The sequence below is a fragment of the Eubalaena glacialis genome, chromosome 15, assembly GCF_028564815.1.
Source record: "Eubalaena glacialis isolate mEubGla1 chromosome 15, mEubGla1.1.hap2.+ XY, whole genome shotgun sequence".
Classification (NCBI taxonomy): domain Eukaryota; kingdom Metazoa; phylum Chordata; class Mammalia; order Artiodactyla; family Balaenidae; genus Eubalaena; species Eubalaena glacialis.
In genome coordinates, this window is record NC_083730.1 from 41,989,068 (window position 1) to 42,010,597 (window position 21,530).

Sequence of the window (21,530 nt, forward strand, 5' to 3'; positions counted from 1 at the left end):
TTCTGACTCAGCAGGTCTGGGGCGGGGCCTGAGAACCTGCATTTTGGCAGCACCGAGGTGTTGCAGATGCTGCCACATCACACTCAGAGCCACTGGTCTAGAGTATGCTTCCCTCAGCCTCTGACATTTGTCCAGGCTGTATGAGGCCCTACAAAAGGCATACACATATCCTGTTACCTCATAGATGTTCAATTGCTCCACTAAGTCCAGGTCAGTCCCTTTCTTGGTCAAGTGCCGCTGGGACACAGCTGCAATGCCCAGCTCCTCCAGGCAGTCCACCACATCGTAGAAGGTGTCTTGGTCTGGCAATCCTGACAAGGTCTGGATGGAGAAAGAACAGGACACAGACATGTCTTAGGGGACTGTCACAAGGCTCTCAGGGCATTTTTTGCATGGTAGCCAGTGGCCACGAGTATAACAATGTGGGGCAAAGCAAACAGATGCTAAGTTCATTTGAGAAAAAGCTTCTTCAGTGTGGTAAGCAGAATGAACCCCAAGATCCCACCCCTCGGGATACAGGTGCTATACAATTCCCTCCCCTTGAGGGTAGGGAGGACACTCCCATGATTAGGTGACGTTATATGGCAAAGGTGAAAGCATTCTACAGATGTCATTAAGGTCCCAAATCAGTTGATCCTGAGTTAATCAAAGGGGAGAGTAGCCGGGTGGTCCTGACGTAATCACGTGAGCCATTTAAAAGTGGGTTTAGGCCTTTTCTGAGCACAGAGAGTAGAAGAGAGATTATCCTGCTGTCCCGGAAGAAGCAGCAAGCCGCCATGAGTTCCACAGCTGCAAGGAAATGAGCTCTGCTAACAACCACAGAAGCTTGGAAGGGGACCCCAAGCTTCAGACGAGACACCAGCCCTGGTTGACACCTTGACTGCCGCCTTGTGAGACTCTGAGCAGAGGACCCAGAGAGGGGGTGCCTGGACCCTGCCCCACGGGAGCTGTGAGATGATAAGCCTGCGATGTTTCAAGCTGCTAAATTTGTGGTAATTTGTTACATGGCAAGTGAAAACTAACATACTCAGTGATCAGAAAAACTCCCGTTAAGATTAATCTACCAACAGCTGGAGTTATAACAATTGAATAAGTCCCTTTTCTTTCAACTCGGCAGGCCTCCCCCTTGGTCTAAGACATTTAGGAAAACATGAGAAATTTCAAAGCGGCAACCAAGAGACAAAAAGATAACCCAACCCAAAGAAAAAGCCAACTTCTCTTTGAGTTCTGCTTCTCTTAAAAGAAGGATGATAGCTCAGATCAGGCCTCTGCTGAGAACTGGAAGGATCCTTGAGGTGACTGACTCAAAGTCCCTTACCTTATAAACGAGGGACATGAAGGCAGGGGAGGGAAGGATTCGCCTGAGGTAACAGGAAGTTACTAAATAATAACTAATAAAACCCTGCGCTCAGACCTGCTATTCTGGTCTCCTTTCCTCAGACACCCGTGCCTTCTACACAAACTACTCAGGCCTGAAATTTCAAGGTCTCGACTCCCTATTTATTTCACTATTATTGCATTTCAAAAATACTCTAAACATGGTGACTTGCCTTGAAAGAAAAAAGACCAATACTTTCTTAAGGATCATCTCACAGCACCAACTTCTTTTAACACTTCTATTTTGGGGCTATTAATATTGGAAAGAATGTCTCTACTCATAACCCAAATAATGGCTGTTTCCCTTCTATGCTGAGCAAAGAGGATACAACTCACTGCTGTTGAGACCAGACACTGAAGAAAAATAACTGGGATACGACAGCTTAATCCATCAGGGGCCCCAGCAAGGACACAGAACAGGAGGCTGTGAAGCAGTCAGCAGCTGTAATAAATAAACAGGTGCTCACACCTAAGTGGCCAAGTGTGGAAGCACACGTAGGTGTCTGCAGATGCCGGGCAAGGCAGTCACTGCTGCATTAGCAGATAGCAGTCCACTGAGTTAACTGAAAAAGTACACACCTGTCCAAAGCACCCTCTCATCAGAACAAGTCCATCTTCTGGGTTTAGTGAAAACTCCAGAACTTGTTAAAAGATGAGGAGAGGGAAATGGGGATGCAAACGCCAGGGCAGGGCTAACGATCGAAGGTGCCCTGACTGACTGCTGACCTGCCAATCACAGGTGAGTAGACATTCAGTGTTAGATTCAAAACTTTCTACACGGCAGTGTGGGGGGTAGGATGGGCACAGAGAGGGGCCTCTGGCAGTCTCCTCACCTCCCCGTTCCCCTCCTTTCTTCTTCCCTTTTTTCCCTGCTGAGAGTCAACTGAGGTTCCTTCTCTCAGAAGTTTCCAGGAGGTTAAATTCCTGGACCTAATCCCCATTGCCTTAGCAAGCCCAACCATGATGGGTTGGTGGGGAGATTTCTATTAAATAATTAGGTCTATAGAACCAAACAGATCAGAGAGCCCTTGCTCAATAAGAGGCCCAGATCTGAGGGTATTGACTGAGAGGACATCTGTTATTTCCACGGTGAAAACGTGGGCTTGAGCCACACCCGCGTCCCACCACCTCTCACGGGTGGCTGCAGGGGAGCTGGCTTTCCACCACCATCAAAGACAGCTTCTCTAGTCCATGGCCATACCACCCTGAATGCGCTTGATCTTGTCAAAGACAGCTTCGCTCTCCGCCTGCACAGGGAGGGGACCATGCAGCCCAGAAACACACTCACATCTTTTCAGCTGATTCTCTGACATGTTCAGCAAACTCTGCCACACTCCCACCCCTCCTGGGCCCTGTCCTCCCATTTCTACGCTGACACTCACTGCTAAGGTGCCTATTTCTGGCAAAGGAGGCAGCTACTCCAGAAAAGTCTATGAGCAAATGTCTCTTGACGCCTTCACTCTCAGACGACACTCAGGACCCCCTTCCTGGTTTCTCTCAGACCTTGTCTTGCCAGGGTTTGTGACAAGTAAATCTTTACAGCCTCTCTCAGAGGGAGAAATCTCTGTCCTAAAGGACATTTTATTTTCCAGTCCCTGGGTTTTCACTGATCCCATCAAATCTTTCTTGTGGGGTAAAACCAGTGTGGTGAAAGCCTGTACACAAGTGTTCATAGCAGCAGAAGCAGCAGCATCTGTGAAAGCCAAAAGCTGTGAGCACCCAAATCTCCTTCAGTGGATGAAGAGATAGCAAATGGTGGCATATTTATATTATACAATGGAACACTATACAGCAGCAGAAAGGAGCAAACTATTAATACGCGTAGTAACACAGATGAATCTCTAAGGCACTGTGCTGAGTGAGAGAAGCCAGCCTCAAAGGGTCACATCCTGTATGATTCCCATTTTTGAAATAATAGAACTATAGTGATAGAGAATAAATCAGTGGTTGCCAGGGGCATGAACAGGTGATCAGGATGTCATTATAAAAGGATAACATGAGCGAGATTTGAGGCGAGATGGAGCCGTTCTATATGCTAATTGTGAAGGTTATCTATAACTATATATGCGTTAAAACTTACACAGCTAAATACCAAGAGAAAAAAGTCAATTTTACTATATGGTAATTAAAAAAGCAATATAATCAAATCTAAAAACAAATGCTCAGTGTGAATCCCATCAGGTAACTCACCCGCTGGCTCCGCTAGAGCTGCTTCCCTCCCCAGGGCTCCCTGGGGTCGTCTTCCCTGAACGCTCCAAGCCAGCCCCATGGTAATGCCTCTTGTAACTCATCCCCCCCCCAACCTGCTTCATCTGATTCTACAAGGTGGTCAATATCTGAGCCCCCAAAGCGGGGAATGCCACCTAGGAGATTGCAGCTGGATCAGGACAGGGCACCATGCAACTTCAGCTTGCAGGGTGAGAAATGGTTCGTTTCTGATGCCCCCTCAGATCTTCTGAAGACATGGTTTGGGGGTGTGGGGAGAGTTCAAGGGGGGTTAGTCTGGATCCTGGAAACCCCTCCTTAATCTCCCTGTTTAACAAAGGGAGCAGACTTCAGTTTCAGAACCATGAGCAGGCTAGAATTTCATACCCTTGTTTCGTCATAAAAATGTTAACATTTTGAATTCCATGTTATTAGGCCAGCTTCCATTTTGTTGAAAGAAAAGTTAGAAAAGCAATGTAATTTCCCACATTTCAGAGTCTGAATTTCTTCCAGACCCATATTAGCATTTCAATGTGTTATGATGTTTGGGATCTCAGAAGATGTTACTCACTGGAACGATAAACGTGACTAAAATTCAACAAAAGAAAACAAACCCAGTGTGGGTGCCAGCGGCCTGCTGACCTTTTTGAGGAAAGGATGACACTTAGAATCATGTCCTCAGGACCTTCCTGGACTTCCCCTGGGCCAGAACTAACAAAAGATGAGACGGAACTGCCAGAAGAGAAAGAGTAAGCGAGGAATTCCTGGACGTTAGATGCCTTATGGTGCCAAGGAGAGTTTGACACGTGCTGGGTCCTTGCCAGTGATTGGCAGCAGGATGCCCACGCCATGCGGCTGCTGCTGGGATCGTTACACAGCCGAGCATGGCCTCTACCACTAAGGTGGAGAGCATTACAACGAAAACACTGTGCAAGAGTGAAAATGCCATTTTTGCTGAATTTAATGTTTTCCAAAACAATGGCAGTGACTGAAAACGACAGGAAATAGGTGACCTTCATCTTCAAAAACCAACAGAAAATTGCTTTCAAATTGCATGGTAAAATCAACTCACAAAGAGCTTTGAAAATAAAAACCGAATTCTTAGGATTATCTTCCAGAAAAGTGATGCCCATTCCCCACCAGGATTGTAGGAAATTTCCCGTGACCTCATCAACAAACGGCATTTCATTAAAAAGCAATCACTGCCCACGTGACCCGGAGAAAATGGCTTGTTGTTTTACTGTATATTTCTTCTAATCTTAGTAGGGTTAATGTCATTCATTTTTCAACTGAGTTCTTAATATATTTAGGATAGTATCATTTTCTGCCCAGTTTTTTGCAAACAATTTCCCAGTTTGTCACTTGCCTTTAGTTTTTGTTTTGGATTTTATTTTACAAATAAGATGTTTTATAGTTTATAGTTTTATACAGTGAAATATTTAAGTCCTTTGCTTTGGAATCTTTTTGACTGGTTTTACTATTTTATTATTCGGCAACTAGAGACCAGTTAATCTTCACCTCTAGTTTTTCCTCAGTTTTCTACAGTTTGATATGTTACATTGAACTCTTTAATCTACCTGAAATTTATTTTGGTATACAGTCAAAGTATGTTTTTGTTTATTTCCATTTATCAAAACCTCTCCCAGTCATGAATAAAGTTGACCATCCCTATGGATGTTAATCACAGGGTGAGTCATCCTGTGCATTGAGGTCTGTTTCAGAGCCCCTCTGCTTCAGCCATCTGCTGAGGAAAGAGTCAAGACCACATTGTTTTAATCCTTAGAGTCTGCACAACATTTTAATATCTAGTAGAATTATTTTTCATAATTATGTTGCTTTCTACTAATTTGTCCCCAGTCATCAGGGGAAATGTTTCTCCAGTTACATTTCAGGAAGAGATTCTGGGTCCTTTCTGAAGAACTAATGATCACTGCAGTTGGTCCTCAGGCTTGCACCTGGCAGCCTGGGGCACAAAAAGGGAGGATCTTGGGGTGGTTGATGTGGCGTCTGGGGTCCAGGGAAGAGAAACAACCCCACCCTCCCTCAATTATTAATGAGGAAGGGGCCCAAGCACCGGGATGAAGGAGCTCCAGTCCTGAGAGTGGGCTGTCCCAGGTCAGCATGGGACCCACTGTCAGAGCACCTCTCAGGACGGACATAAGCTGGTGACCAGGGAGGACGTAATGGGAGGAAAGGGAGCACAAGGGTGAGGTCACCATCACAGGAGGAGGACGGGACCTGCCCTCAGGAATCCATACTTCGCCCCCAGCAGTCAGAAGTCAATAAGCCGTGGAACAGAGTGCTTGCTTTTCTGTCTGATTGTGAATGATTTCCTTAGAGTAAAACTTGCTAATCTATATTCTTAAGGAAAAATGTTTTCAAGGAGACATCTTGATAGGACGAGTAGCCATAAAATTCTCACTACCCTCTTTCCGGTTTTATTGGAAAGAACCAAAGCACAGAAAGGATGCAGACTCTCAGGCCTTCACAGGTATGAGCACCAGCACGCATTGCACACATGCCACGTGTGGGTGTAAAGGGTTTTCTCTTGCAAAGAGGCATGCTGACGGGTGTTCCCGCCACGGGGGTGCACACGATGTGGTTCTTCTTCAGAAGGCAAATCTTAGATTTTCACATGTACTAGTTCCCTAGGGCTGCCATAACAAAGTACCACAAACTGAGAGGCTTAAAACAACAGAAATTAGGTATGGAACTTGGTAAACTGTAAGCTGAAGACCAATCACATTTGCTACACAGGCTGCCTGAACACTGTGACTATCTCTCCAGATGGATCCCTCTGTGCTTCTGGAGGCAAGGATGGCCAGGCCAAGTTGTGGGACCTCCACGAAGGCAAGGACCTTCACACGCTAGATGGTGGGAGCCTCATCAACGCCCTGAGTTTCCGTCCCAGATGCTACTGGCTCTGTGCTGCCACTGGCTCAGCATCAAGATCTGGGACTTGCTGGGCAAAATTATGGTAGATGAATTGAAGCAAGAAGTTATCAGGACCAGCAGCAAGGCAGAACCACCCCAGTGGACCTCTCTGGCCTGGTCTGCTGATGGCCAGACTGTTTGCTGGCTACATGGACCACCCGGTGTGAGTGTGGCAGGTGACCCTCGGCACCCACTAGAAACATGGCAGAGCTTTAAAAATAAAAAACTGGTTTTCTGAAGAAGAAAAAAACCCAGAAATTTATTCTCTCCCAGGTGGAGAGACTAGAAGTCTGATATCAAGGTGTCGGCAGGGCCGTACTCTCTCCGATGGCTCTAGGGTAGGATCCTTCCTTGCTTCATCCGGGATTGGCTGCTGACAATCCTTAGTATCCTTTGGCGGTCCTCAGCTTATAGATGTATCACTCCAATCTCTGCCCCTGCTTTCACTGGCTGTCTTCCTCATGTATGTGTGTCTACCTTGTCTTCCCTCTATGTGTCTCTCTCTTCCTCTTCTTATAAGGACACCAGTCCTATTGGATTAGAGCCCACCCTAATGACCTCATCTTAACCTGATTACATCTGCAAAGATCCTAATAAGATCACATTCACAGGTACCAGGGGTGAGGACTTCAGGAACACATCTTTTGGGGTGGGGGGACACAGTTCAACCCATAACAAACATCAACCGACCTTGTTCACTAAAGTCATTGCATAAACCAGCAACTCCGTGTCGACTCCATCCTTTTCCTCCAGGATTTCCATGATATTTGACCAAGGTTTGACTCCTAGGGATAAAGCAAAAATCATTAGAAACAGCAATTCAACACTCCTCGTCCAATTCACATCACAGTTTATCCAGAGACTTATCACCCAATGATGGCAGTGCCTTTCAGTCACCAAATTTCAAAGCATGACACAATTCTTAGGATGGACTTGAATATGTTTCCAATTAGGTGACAATATATCATGTCATCCTTGTCTACTTGAAAATGTATACTCTTCAGTGTCAGGATGCCTATCAGTTTGTTTGAAAAGTTCCCTTTATACTAAATAGGTGATTTTTAAAAAATCCATTCATATGCAGCTTTTTTAGACCATGAATTTTACTCTCCAAGTGTGGAAATTCTTTGTAAGTAGTCTCTGTATGTCCATCTCCTGCAAGGAAAGGGGATGCAGGAGAGCTTTACAGTCACTCTAGCAATGGACTTCAAACAATAACCATGAAACGTCCATCTAGCAAACATTTCAAGAACAGAAGTATATTATCTCTATTCAATCAAGGCACAAATAACTATTTAAGAATCAACCAGGTACCAAGGAACTGGGTCTCTGGGAGTCTGTCATCAAGAGGCTTATAATCAAATGGAACAGTTAGGCATAAGTACAGGAACACACCTCAGCACAGGGTAAAAGCACTTAGAAGGCAAAGCGCTTAGCCAAGCCTGTCACTCAGCGAGGGAGGTCTGTCTCTTGCAGTGCGATGGTCGAGGAAGGTTTGGTGCAAGAGGTGACTCCTCAGTGGGGCTCCAGGGGGAGGCTCCTGGAGGCTGTCCCATGGCTCCAGGGAGGGCAGGGAAACCCTCCACGTTCAGGATCGCCAAGCCAAGGCCAAGGCCACAAAGGGTACACGACACCCTGATGTGATTGCCTACGCTGGAGATAAACATCTGCAGTGAAGTATTGCCTTGCCCTTGGCATGGCGGTGTGGAACGTGCAGCTCTTTCCTGCTTTCTCTATAAAGATCTCAAAGGGATATGGCTTATTTTTGATGAAAAAGTAAAGTCTGAAGTAACCTAAAACCAGTGGGTTCCAAATGCTGATTCATGGATGGGTTATGTCAGAGCTGATTTCCTGGCCTTGAGAACAAAAGCTCCCCAAGGGCAGTGATGTGTCCTGTCTTATCTCTGTGCCCTTGGCAGAGTGCCCGGCACATAGTAGGTGCTCAATAAAATGTCTGACTAGTGACTGGAGACCCCTGAGAGGGCATGGGTGGGTTAAACTGGGGCAGTTTTAAAAGAGCCAGAGGGTTAAATGCACACAGTAAGAAAAGAAGACAGGAGAATTTTAAAATAGGCACCTACTATACAATGTGAAAGACACAGATGTAGTTTGATGTACAGGTGTGTTGGTGCTCCCAGCAAGGGAACAAAAAGCCCTTTCCTTTGGACTAGCTGCCCAGTTGGTCCAAACTATGAACCTATGGACTAAGCTTCTATGACCCTTTGTTACTGTGAACACAAAAGCATGATCCTTTGCCTGCTAACTGTTGAAAATTATCTTCTTGCTGATCTTTATCATCAAACTATTTTGAAGTCCACACCTGTTCTTCAAAGCCCAGCAAAGTAACTGTTTCCACCCTCAAGACAATCAGTGTGGTCAGTAGGTCATGGGTCTCACTGTCTAAGTATAGGTCAAGCATTCCAAGTGCCTTTGCTCATGTTTATAACAAGGACAACTTCCATCATTCACACTCACACCCAACCTCAGTACAAAACACGAAAACACGAGTTCTACTGGGTTCCCCACATATGCGTAAAGAAAAGCCTATGCAAGAGAGACAGCATCAGTGCGAAGGATTCCTAGTGGGGCTCGGGGGCCCAGAACTGCTTCCTGGTTCCTTACTTTGGAGCCACACATGTCAAACAGGGCCTGGGGAAGGAAAGGCCAAGAAGCAACCTCAGGCATCCCGGAGAGAGGGATGTGCATGGACTATCTCCTCTCTTCCTCTCTCTCTCTCTTCCTCCCTCTCTCTCTCTCTCTCATGCAGACACACATATCTGTGCACCAGTTTATCCATTATAATGAAAACACTCAAACACTGGCTTAATTAAAAACCATGTTCTTCAGCTGTAATATCTGATTCCCTTTTTATCACTTAAGGATTTCAAGACTGGAAATTTGCATGTATTCATACACTGCTGGGATAAATGTTCATTGTCCTTTGACTGTCTGGGGACCAGAAAATAGAAAATTTTTAGAAGAATGAAGGGAAAGGGGAAGAAACCTTCTATTTCAACACAAATAGCCCTGGCAGGGCTCCAGCTGGCCTGTGTCAAGCACCAGCAGTCGTAACTGTCCCAAGAGCTGCCATCTGTCAGAACTAAATGGTCCAGTTCACCCCCACCACCATCACCTTTGTTGCTCCATTTGGGGTTTACGTGTGTGTACGTGTAGGTAGGGGGTGGTCCTGTATTAGAATCATAAACCACACGATCTTCCCCCTTCACATAACAGAGAACGAAACCGAGCCCCAAAGTAGTGGAATGAACAGAGGCTAGAGAGACGCGTCTAACCTGGAGGGATCGGATCCACCCTAGAGCCTCACTGTGAGGTGTCATGGAGGTAGAGCACTTTGTCGACTCTCCTAAGCACTGATGGAGAACATCAGGAGACAGTCATTTCCTTCATCATTATCATCCATCTCCCTCCAACTCCACCTCCCCTTCCTCCACCCCAAACACTGGAGTGAGTATAGGTTCCATGAAAGCCTGGTTTTTCTCTGATGTTTGCAAGCACATGGTTGGCACTTAAATATTTGTCAAACAAATGAGTTTTATATGAAAAACGCTTAGAACAGCGTCTGTTGCATGGCAGGCACTCGAACAGCAATAGCTGCCACTGCAGTGGTGGTGGTGGGTGGAGGACACCCACACGGACCCACAGGCCTTCCACACAGGCTCCCAGGCCAGGTTCCTCCTCCCACCAAACCATAGCACTCCTCCCTCAACCCAGAATAAATAAGCACAGAATAAACCGCTCAGTACTTCTCCCTCTTACTCTCCCCCCGAGTCTCTGTATTAAACCCAAAAGAAAATAGTAAGCTATTTTGCACAATGCCTTGTACACAAGTTGGTCTAACACTCAAATACAAGATCCCAGCAGCATGTTCCAAGCCTTTCAGCGTGATCAATGAACACTTAACAGGTATACTTCTGCTCTAAGCAGCAATGGAAACAGAGCTTGAGTTCTGTCCACTCTAACCTCCACCATGCTCTGTGAATTCTTCACAGAGCAATGTATCCTTGAGCAGAAGTCAGAGATGGGATCGCTTGAAAAGATGGCTGGATTCTTTTTTCCCTGTTAATCATGTGTTAGACACATGTTTAGAAATTATGTCATATCTCATCACCTCACATTCAAATGAAAAATGGAACTTCTTCAAAAGCAGTGCTGAAGGGCTTCCCTGGTGGCGCAGTGGTTGAGAATCTGCCTGCCAATGCAGGGAACACGGGTTCGAGCCCTGGTCCGGGAAGATCCCACATGCCGCGGAGCAACTAGGCCCGTGAGCCACAACTACTGAGCCTGCGCGTCTGGAGCCTGTGCTCCGCAACAAGAGAGGCCGCGATAGTGAGAGGCCCGCGCACCGCGATGAAGAGTGGCCCCTGCTCGCCGCAACTAGAGAAAGCCCTCGCACAGAAACAAAGACCCAACACACCCAAAAATAATAAAATGAAAAAATTAATTAATTAAAAAAAAAAAAAAACAGCAGTACTGAACCAAATTAGCAGGACTCAAGATTTATGACTGAAATTTCAAAATAAGTTACCCAGTCTGTGGGTAACAAAATGTGTCGCCCCCTGTGTCTGAGAGGCAAACTCATACAGTCAGAGGGAGGGGCACCCCGCCCAGGGGAGCAGAGGGTTCTCGACCAGTTTCCTGTTGATCACCACAGCGAAGGTCCCCAGGAAAGGAAGTCTCTGATGATAGCAAAATGACAAATCGAGGCCCTCCCGTGGGCTTCCACGAGTGCTTACTGCCTTTCCCTCTTCCTGCCTGGCCCCATCCACTAGGAAGGGAAACTGACTTGAAGATGCAGGCAAAACAGTTGCCCCTGGGACTTCCCTGGTGGTCCGGTGGTAAAGAATCCGCCTTCCAATGCAGGGGACGCGGGTTAGATCCCTGGGCAGGGAACTAAGATCCCACATGTTGCAGGGCAACTAAGCCCGTGCGCCACAACTACTGAGCTTGCATGCCTCAACTAGAGAGACTGCGTGCCGCAACTACAGAGCCCACATGCTCTGGAACCTGTGCACTACAGCTACAGAGCCCACACGCTCTGGAGCCTGCGCACCATAACTAGAGAGAGAAAAAAAACCTTTACGCCACCATTAGAGAGAAGCCACGTGCCGCAACGAAAGATCCCGCATGCCTCAACGAAGATCCCACATGCCACAACCAAGACCCCATGCAGCCAAAAATAAATAAATAAATAAATAATAAATCTTAAAAAAAAAAGTCTGCCCCTGCAGTATGCGCAGACAGGTGTGACACTGAGCCATGCCCTAGAGACTAACTCAAATCCACCATTTCATTCTAGCCCCTGAACCAAAGTGGCAATAGCCGGGATCAAGTAGGGCCCGTTTAATTTTCATTAATTCATGCATATTTATTAGTCTCTATGAAACACCTAGATCTCTCAGCTTTTATTGCTGCTCCCTAACGGGCCCACTCTTGGCCTGACAGCAAATTGTCCATCCATGCTCACAAATGAACACTTCTGGTTAACCCACGTGTGGGATGTGTGATGTTTATAAAGCAACCAGAGGAATTTGTTCTCAGACAACTTCATTTGCTGTAGGTGGCAGTAATTTTTGAGGCCTTTTAGCTCATTTGTTGATTTTCTTTGCTGATTCTTTAAATTTAACAGTTTTCATCATCCAAAAGAATTCCTTTCTACTAAAAAAGCCTATAACATGCCCATTCTCCACCCTATCCCCCCCAAAATGAGTCTAAAGCCACCTTGAGGAGTCAAATTTATGGCTTATTTATAAACTTGTGTGGAAATGGACGTACTCGGCTGGCCCTCAGTCACCTCTGGCACGTCTGTCTACTTGCTGGTCCAGCTGAGAGGGGACTGGAGAGCGAGAGCAGCTTCTAACCTTGCCAGGTGGAAACACACCTGCTGGTCAGGCTGTGCCCAGCAGAAGAGCATGACATATTCAGATGTCCAATTCCAGCACAGGGTTCAGGAACAATTTTACTAGCAGTAAAAGAGGATGATGTTATATGTATATGTTGTAAAATCATGGCCAAGACCACACATGTCATAGAGAAACATGGGAATGAACCACACGTGATAAGCTATGGCTGAGTTTTTCCATCAGTGTGGCTCCTTTCTGTTCTCAGCCACTAGTGCTCAGTAGCAGACAGATGACAGCACTTGCCAGAAGCTTAAGAAATTTTATAGGCAAAAATCGTGACGTTGAAAAAACAACCCCTTGGCTGTTTTGATTTTATATTTTTACAAATTGGGAGAAGATGGCCATTGTTTTGTCTTGGGGGAGAGAGTATAGCTGAGAGCCTCTGACTGGGTCTGCAGGTAGAGTCTTGGGGGTGGAGTGCCCTCGGGATCACTCCTCTACCTCCACAACATGCCCTCCATGAAATGTGCCGTCCGAGGAAGGAAACTATGAGCTCCCAACCCAATGAAGCCAAAGGAGAACCTCAAGGTCACAAGAAGGTTGTCCCCTCTAACATGGCTCCCATGACACGGGCCCATGGGTTACCTGAAATTTAGGACAGGAAAATGAAGAGTCCGCTAATTGTCCTAAAGCAACCCCCAGGGTTGGAGGATGGAGTATGAATCTTCCAAGGACAGATGAAAGGATTGGCCTCACTCTCTCCCCAAATACCCACCTTTGGCCTTAGGCCTCATTGACTGGCCCTGGGAAAGCCCGGCCTGGCTTCTGAGCCATTGAGAGCCTTCATTAGGATTCTCAGGGAGTCCCATTGATCTGCTCTTAAGGCCATGAGGGTCTTCATGCTCGTGCTTCAGATGGCAACAGGCTGTGGCAGAAAGAAACCCGCCCCTGTCTGGGATCCACTTTCCAGACTCACAGCCCCCGACCACACACTAGGGACTGCCTCTGTGATACACCTACACACGGGCCTGGAGTCCCCTCCAGCCTGCAATCCACCGTGCTGGGGACTGAGGTCTGCCTGCGCGTTTGTGGGGAAAGTGCAGGAGCCCAGCTCACGGTCCTGGATGGCTTTCATTAACTATATTCAAACTTTCAAAGTAACTAGTAAGCTGCTTTCTTTCATCTTTGGATTCAGCCCTGGATGTGGTTCTCTGAGCAATGCTAAGTCAGAGACACAAGTGGTTTGAATCAAAGAGGGCTATTTAGGCCTCTCATTCCTTTTTGACAGTTGTCCCTCGGCTGACTTGTTCATAAACATGTGTGTGCACATGCAGAGACACACACACACACATACACAAAACCATACATCAACATGTTAACAACAATTCTCTCTGGTGAGATTAGAGGTGATTTTTTACGGTCTCCTTTACATTGTTTTTTCCAAATTTTCTACAGAGTGTTACTGTTATAAAAAGAAAAAAAATAATGTTATCAAGTTTTTGTTCTTATTAGAGTCTTTGTGGGGATGATAATGTTAATAAAAATGTCCTACTGAGGAACAAAACCAAAATATTTTTAAAAGAACAAAACAAAACAAAAAACCCCATTTTAGCTTCAGGCTTCACAGTATTATAGGAGCCACAGCCTGCTTTACAGTAAGCCAAATCCAAAGCTCATTCGTCATCAAGTGTGTACAGCAGGCCTGCCTGCTGTGGGCCAGCCAGGTGCTGGGACACCAAGAAGAGACAGACACCCTGCCCTTGAGCAGGGCACACACTCATGGGAGACGGGCAGTGACAACAGCACAGCAGAGAATAGGGACGCGTGAAGGCTTTGAGAGCATATGCCCGTCTGATCCAAGATAGGGAGGGTGTGGTGCAGGCCGGGTAGGAGGCGGGGGTGACGGGTTGGTAGGGGCTAGATGGCGAAGGGTCAGATCCTAATCCTGTGGGCACCGGGAAGCCACTGGCGGGTTTTAGACGGAAAACGATGTGGCCAAATTTGTGCTTCAGAAGAATCCTCCAATAGCAGAGGGGAGGGTGGGCATGCCAGGGAAGGGAGAACGTTCAGGGAGGCAAGGGATGCCAGGTGAGAGACGGTGAGGGTGTGGGATGCAGGGAAGCGAGAACATTCAAGGAACATCTAGGGGTCAGAGCCAACAAAGCAGGTGTGAGGGGAAGAGAGGAAGGAGTGAGAGTGATCCCAACAGGATGGGAAAAGAGGATAAGGAACTGGCTTGGTTCTGTGTGTTCAGTCGTGGAGGCTGAAGACAGCATAAAGATAAGCTGGGGTCTGACCTGTCCTGGGTTAGCCCAGGAGTGCTTTTCTTTCACTGTTCCCTCCTTAACCTAATCTTTGTACACTTAACTATCCTAAAATATATGTTTCCTGCGGTGGGAAGTCCACACAAAGGGAATTCTGTTCATCCTTAATTCTGTTTTGAACATGTAAAAAGTGGAAGCCTTCTTACATTAGGCACTTTTACTTTGATGACATAGTGGGCAGGGACCACTCACCCCTTTTTGTGTCCACAGCAGAGACGGCCTGAATCAGAAGAGGTGCATTGGACTCCGAGTACTCCACAAAGACCAGCAGCAGCTTCAGGGCTGTCTTCACCACCAGGCGGAACTGCAGAGAAAAGATACAACCATCGTGTAGCTGCAGACACGGCGGGGATGCCTGAAAGCTTCGTCCTAACAGCAGCTGGCACCCAGCCCCTCTTCTCAGCAATTACACAGATTCCTTCACTGGACGCCTCAGAAGGCAGGCGTTAGTATTGTCTCCATTGCACAGGTCAGCAAACTGAGGCACAGAGTCCCCTGCCCAAGATTGCACAGCTAGAAACAGAACCAGAATTTGAACGCAAGGCCTTTGGCCCCAGAGCTCACACCAATGGTGTCTCAACAAACGAGGTTAACAGCTGCTGGGTTGGTTATTTCATTTTATCCAGACTAGATCATTCTGAAGTAGAACAATCGATTCTCATTTTTCTGGTGAGGAAGCAGGCACGGCAGGTTAAATGACTTGTCCAGGGTCACAATAGGTCACCTGAACCAAGTCCTGGTTCTTAAACTTGCAGAGAGGGCTGCCTGGGGCCTCACCCCACAGTCCTGGGCCCAGAGCACTGCACTCACGAGGAGCCACACGTAGCCCAGGGGCCCTCCTTCACGCGGGCCGAGGGTCACTCACCCAGAGAAAGTCCCCAACCTCCCAACCGATGCTGCCGCAGATCCCTAACTCAGCTCAGCAGCTGGGGGACTGCGGCAGCCCGGGGGTTCCAGCTCAGCTCCCTGCCCGTTCCCGCAGGTGCTGCAGCTGCTACCTTCACCCACAGTCTCCTTTCCTGCACCCCACTTCCTTCCACAACCTCCTTCTCGAGGAACTCACACACCAACTTCCTCCTGGAAATGGGTTCAAATCTTGCTTCTAAGAAACAGCAAACCTGCCTCGGGGCTGCTCCTCCCACCCCCAGCAGGTGGCTGGGCAGTGCCCCGCCCCCCACCTGCAGAAAGCGCTTTCTAGGGGACAGGGGCCGATCTGCATCGTGTCTGAAGGGCCTGGAACTACACCTGGCACAGAATGGGCTCAGCCATGTTTGCTCGCTGAATGAATGGATCAGCTAAGGACCAGCCAATCAGCCCACGCCCCCTCGCCCCACCCCCGTGGCCGTGGAGAATCGACTCCAGGCTCTCCACTCACTCTGCAGCGGAGAAAGGCCCAGTGCCCCCGCAGGCATCAGCTCAGGTCGAATTATTAGGGGCATGTGTACGCGTTAGGGGAGAACTGGAGCCCTGCACCCGCCGCGGGAAACAGCGGGAAACCACCACCCACCCCCAGTCATTTCTCCAAATACATGCACCTCCCTCTACCCCTTGCCCCTTCTCCTCTGTCATACTTCCCTAGTAAACCAGCTGGCTTTTCCTTGATTCCACATCTCTCTCCAGCCAGTGCCGTGGTTCCCAGCTCCCCTTTATAGGAAAACATTTCAAAAGAGTTGCCACCCTCCCTGGCTCCCCTTCCTCACTTCCCAGGGACTCCTCAATCCAATCTGACAGGGCTTCTATCTCCACCGCACAGATTAAATTACTCTTGTCAAGGTTGCCGATGACCTCCGTGTTGGGCAGTGGTTACTCTTCTGTGCTCATTTTGGCTCAGCCCTCAGCAGCACGTGACACAATCAACAGCTCCCTCCAGAAACAATTTCCTCTCGCCATGGCCGACCGCAGTCTCCTACCTGGGTGGCTACTCTTTTGCTGGCTCCTTCTGAAGAGCTCAGCCTCCAGGTGTGGGAAGGCCTCAGAGCTCACGACTCCCCCTGCTCCCTTGCCGTGCACTCTCTCTAGGCGAGTTGATCCAGGCTCTTAGTTTTAAGTCCCATCTCTGACTCAGTGCTCTCCAGGCCTGGCCCCTGACATCGCCACTCGAATGCTGACAGGCCCTCAAATTCAATATGGCCCAAAGAGAACTCTTGATTTGCACTCATGCCCATTCCATCCCACCGACCACTGCCAGCATGTTCCTTCCACAGTCCCCATCTCAGGACGAGGCCCCGCCATCCACTGAGTGCAAGCGGGAGTCACCCTGCCCTTCTCCCACCCAATCCTACGATGATGCCGTCGTCCAGGGCTGTCAGCGGCTGTCCTTGCCTGACTCCATCCACATCTCCATCTCCCTGTCCACCATGAGAGCCTCCTAAGTACTTCTGGGCTTGTCACCATGAAGTCCATTCTCCAGACTGCAGCCAGAGTGACCCGGGCACTCTCAACCCTCTATTCGCTCTGCGTCACATTCAGGGTGGAATCCACCCCTGTGGGCTTTATGTCTCTGCCAAGCTCTCTGACCTCATCTCCTGCCACTCTCCCTCTGCCCAGGGAGCTTCCACTAGCCTCCTTTCTTTAGTCATGTGACCATGCGCTTTTCACATACTGAAGCTTGTGCGTGGCTCAGTCTTCTCATTGGCTATTCCCTAACCAGTCACCACAGGACTGGCCTTTCCTCATCCTCCAGGTCTGAGAATTTCCCATCATGGGAAGTGCCTTCCTGACTACTTCATCTAAAAGAGCCCCCTGGTCACTCACATCACCCTGTTCTTTTTTCTTCACATCCTTTATCATGACCTGAAATCGCTACATACAAGTTTGTTCACCTGATATTCGTCTGTTGCCCCCGACTAGAGCAGAAGCTACCTGGTGGTGGAGATGCTATTTTATTTGACACACAGGAGACAGCGTCTGCCCCGAGGAACTACTGGGTCAGTATTGCACACGAAGGGCAGGCCGGCGCGCCCTTTTCACCGAGGTTTGCTCTGCACACCCAACCACTAATGTATGTGTAGCCAGCCTCATATCCCCCACTCCACGCCCCGACAACTTCACGGAGGACAACCAGCCTATTGGGCTTCTGTCCTCACAGTGACATCCTTATCGCAGTGGGACCTGAGTTCTTGTGAGGGCTCTGAACTCTTTAGAACGTTTTCACCTTCCTAACCTGAATCCCACATTCTCTGCTCTCCCTGACTGAGAACAGGCTAAATTCCAGAGTATTTTCCTCAGCAACTACAAGGTTGGGGGCAGGAGGGGAAGGCATGGCATGATGAACTGTGCTATCTTTGTACGTTGAGAGCTGAAAAAAATTTCTTCAAGTAAATAAAACAACCCAGCAAGCCCAGGCTTGGCGCCCTCCTCAGTGGGTACACTATTATTATGTGGTTTCAGCCTCCTCAGTGCCTTCGTGGGAAAGAAGCTGGCTGCTGCCCAGCCCACTCCCCCATCAGCTGGTCTCAGCAGGACCCCCTTCTGGGCATCTCTGTGGTCACGGGGCCTTGGCCGGCATGGTCCCAGGGACCCACTCTCCCATATGAGGCTCTCTAAGTAAGAAACCACTGACTGTTTTCTCAGGGAGCCTTCTTTCTCTATTAGTCTCAACATGCCTATTCATGTCATCTTCTCCTTTGCAATAAAGGCTCTGTTTAGAGATCTTTTGGCACTGTTATTTTACTTTTTAAAAATCCCTAAACTCTTCTGATTCATGATTTTAGGTTTCTACGAATTTGGCTTCTACTGAGTCTAAGTGGACGTTTATTTATGTTTGGAAGACTTACTATGTGAAATTAATCACAAACATATTAGATAGTTAAACTACTTTAGAAAAAGAGCATTAGCACGTTAATTTTATGGAAATGAATGGTACTAATTGCAAGCATGTCCCAACTAACCATCAAAATACATCCGGCAGGACTCCTCCTGATAAATACCTCACTAACATTACTGCACAGACTTGAAAGTAATAAAAGTACCTGACTTCAAAAGATTTCTACATCAAACCCTTATTTTTCCAGAAATCACTTAATTTGATGCCCTCCAGAACCTGGAAAGCTATCAAAACCCTCCAAAACCTTGGAATAGCCACAATGGAGGCCACACAGCCATTCCTCCAAGTCCAAACATGCTGTTCATCTCAAAGCTCTTAAAAATCCACACCTGGTGCCACAGCACTTCTCCTAAGACACATTCTAACAGGGGTGGCCACTGAGCTTCCCGACCTGCTGAGAAGAGGCAAACCAGAGGCCAGTGATGGGTAAGGAGAGGCAGGCCCACTGTGGCAGCAGGAGCAAGGACCGCAAATGAGGGGGCGGGAACAAGCGGCTCGGATGCCAGCACACACTCTACTGCGTGGCTCAGACACTGAAGGCTTCTCAAAGGGCAGTGACACTCCAATGACATTTTCATCTCTGCCTGGTGCTCCTTCATGTTCTAATGAGGGGTTTCATTGCAATGACTCACAGGCTCAAACACCGGCCTATCCATCTAGCACTGAGGGAAAATCAGTAAGAATAGATTCTCATTCTTGTGGAGCATCAATTGCTTGGGAAGACAAAGCAACTGGTCACAAAACAGTTAAACACGGCAACATGGAGTCAGCCTCAGAAGCAGTGGCTCTAAGACCAACCAGATGCTGGGGTAGTAGATTCCCCACATCCAGAGGTTCTGAGTGGCCCTTGCTAAGGCTATTGCAGAAGGAATTCAGAACCCGGATGGGGGTGAGCTGGCTGAGCCCATTTAAAGTCCCTCCAAATCCCAAGAGGCTCTGCTTCTTCTTTCAATGTCTTGAGTGCCTTCCAGATGCCCAGCACCCAGCGAGGTTCCCTGAGGGAGCCAGGAAGCTGTAGCCCTGCCTTTAAGGAGATGGTCCTCCTGCTGCGGAGAGAGGACTCAGAACACCTCCATACCACAAAACTGAGAGTGTTACCGTGTTAGGGGCCCTCGGAGCCAGGCTGCTGAGAACAGGGAGCGCTTCCCAGAGCAAGGCCCTTGCAGTGGGGAGAAGAGACAGTTGGACAGGCTCAGGGCTAATCCAGCTGCCCTTCGGGGCTTCCATGGTGCAGAAGAGCCGTGTGACAACCTGTGGGTTCCTGCTAACACAAATAAGCCCTCTTTTTTAGGGTTGGAGGAAACACACTGGGGGTCGAGAGTCAGCCTTTGGGCTACACATTACCTACTTTTTATATACAGTCAACCCTTGAATAACCCTTTGAACTGCACAGGTCCACTTATATGCAGATTTTTTTCAAAAGTAAGTACTACAGTATTACATGATCTGCGGCTGGTTGAATCCACAGGTGCAGAACAATGGATACAGAACCGAGGATACAGAGGAACCACAAATACGGAGAGCTGACTGTAATTCATATATGGATTTTTGACTCCTGGGAGGGTCTGTGTCCCTAACCTCTGTGTAATTTAAAGGTCAACTATAATTACATTCTAGGAAAAACTAGTACTGTAGTCTATTTTAGCGCTGTCCATTATAATAAATTATGCTTTATATTGCTTTAAAACATGCAGCTAAATCACAGTATATAACAGGAATCTGAGACAACCCCTTTGCACAAGGACAGGCACATGCAGCCAGCACTGAACTGTGCTTCTCACAAGTATGAGCCTTCCTCTTGGCTGCAGCTGTCATTCTCACTCTCTGCTCCTACACAGCATAAAATAGGGGCCATGAGGCTTCAGAGGAACAAGGATGCCTGATGACCCAGAGATGCAGCACTTGTCAAGTCAAGCCTCAGTCAGGGACCGAGCTTCCATGAACAACTCGGGACTCCAGCGTCACCTCCGTGTCAGGGAGGCAGGGACTGAGAGGAGGAGGATGGTGTCCGCACGGTGCTTGGCCGGTTTTTGGTTTTGGTTTTTTTAAATTTTCCGGGTCAACCCACAGGGAGGGCGTGGAGTCAGCCTGTACAGAACCCGTGTGTCTAGGTTTTGGATAAAATGTAACCACCAGATGTATGGAAAAGGAATAAAAGGCAGCTTCTCAATAATTCTGCACTTAAAAGCAAACCGGAACTCCCTTCCTGTTTTATTGTACTCAGAGAAAACCAACAACTACACTTAGCAGGTCAAATATGCTGCTTATTAGGTAGAATAAAAGTATTCCCCGAAATCTCCAAATTCCTACTCCTCTTCTAAAATTCAGCAACCATAAAAAGAAAACAATTTCCAAACCTCAGGATTTAAATTACAAAGGGGGTTAGAAAGACATGCTTCATTCTATTTGTTTCATTTTCCACTAAAAAAGAATAAATATGTTATAGAAGGGGATGCTGGTTATTAAAACTGAATTAGAAATTGTAAGGTTAACTGGATCCACAAAGCTTTGCCACATTGTTTACAAGCTTACCAGAACTAATAATATACTAAATATTTTAACAACAACAAAAAATTCAAGTGACTTAAGATACTTATCTTTAAGAACTTCTCTTAAACATATACTTAAGCTCAGAATTCCTAAGCGAAAAGCTCAGAATGGGCCCAAAAGCTTTTGTAACTGGTTATCAAACAGATACCTTGGACTCCAAATCTTTCCCCTTCTGTGATGTTGTCTGCAAAATGAGGTGGATCTTATCAGGAATAAAGTATGGGCCCAAATATATTCCCTGAGTCCAGAATTCTGAGCTGTGGCTTTCAGGTTTCTGTGGGAGAGGGGTGAACACACTAAGGTTGGCACATCTGCCAGGACAGGAAGTCACCTGCCTCAAACCCTGATGGCCGACCTGTTTATGACCCAGTGCAATTTGCAGAAAGGGAACCAACTTGGTCATTAACGGAGTAGCCAAGTGTGAGGCTGGTAACCCCTTAAGTTTTTACTAGT

At 47.5% G+C, this 21,530-nt stretch overlaps 1 protein-coding gene across 5 annotated transcripts in view; it reads right to left on the minus strand.

The window, feature by feature from the left end:
* The window catches only part of FHOD3 (formin homology 2 domain containing 3), a 489,898-nt gene that overhangs the window by 178,626 nt on the left and 289,742 nt on the right, over nt 1-21,530 (minus strand). For all 5 annotated transcript variants that reach the window (XM_061170499.1, XM_061170498.1, XM_061170497.1 and 2 more), the window contains exons 7-9: nt 14,894-15,005; nt 7,207-7,301; nt 178-321 (exon numbers count right to left, since the gene is read on the minus strand). In XM_061170499.1, the coding sequence (XP_061026482.1) occupies nt 178-321; nt 7,207-7,301; nt 14,894-15,005 (351 nt within the window). The remainder of the gene's footprint in view (nt 1-177; nt 322-7,206; nt 7,302-14,893; nt 15,006-21,530) is intronic.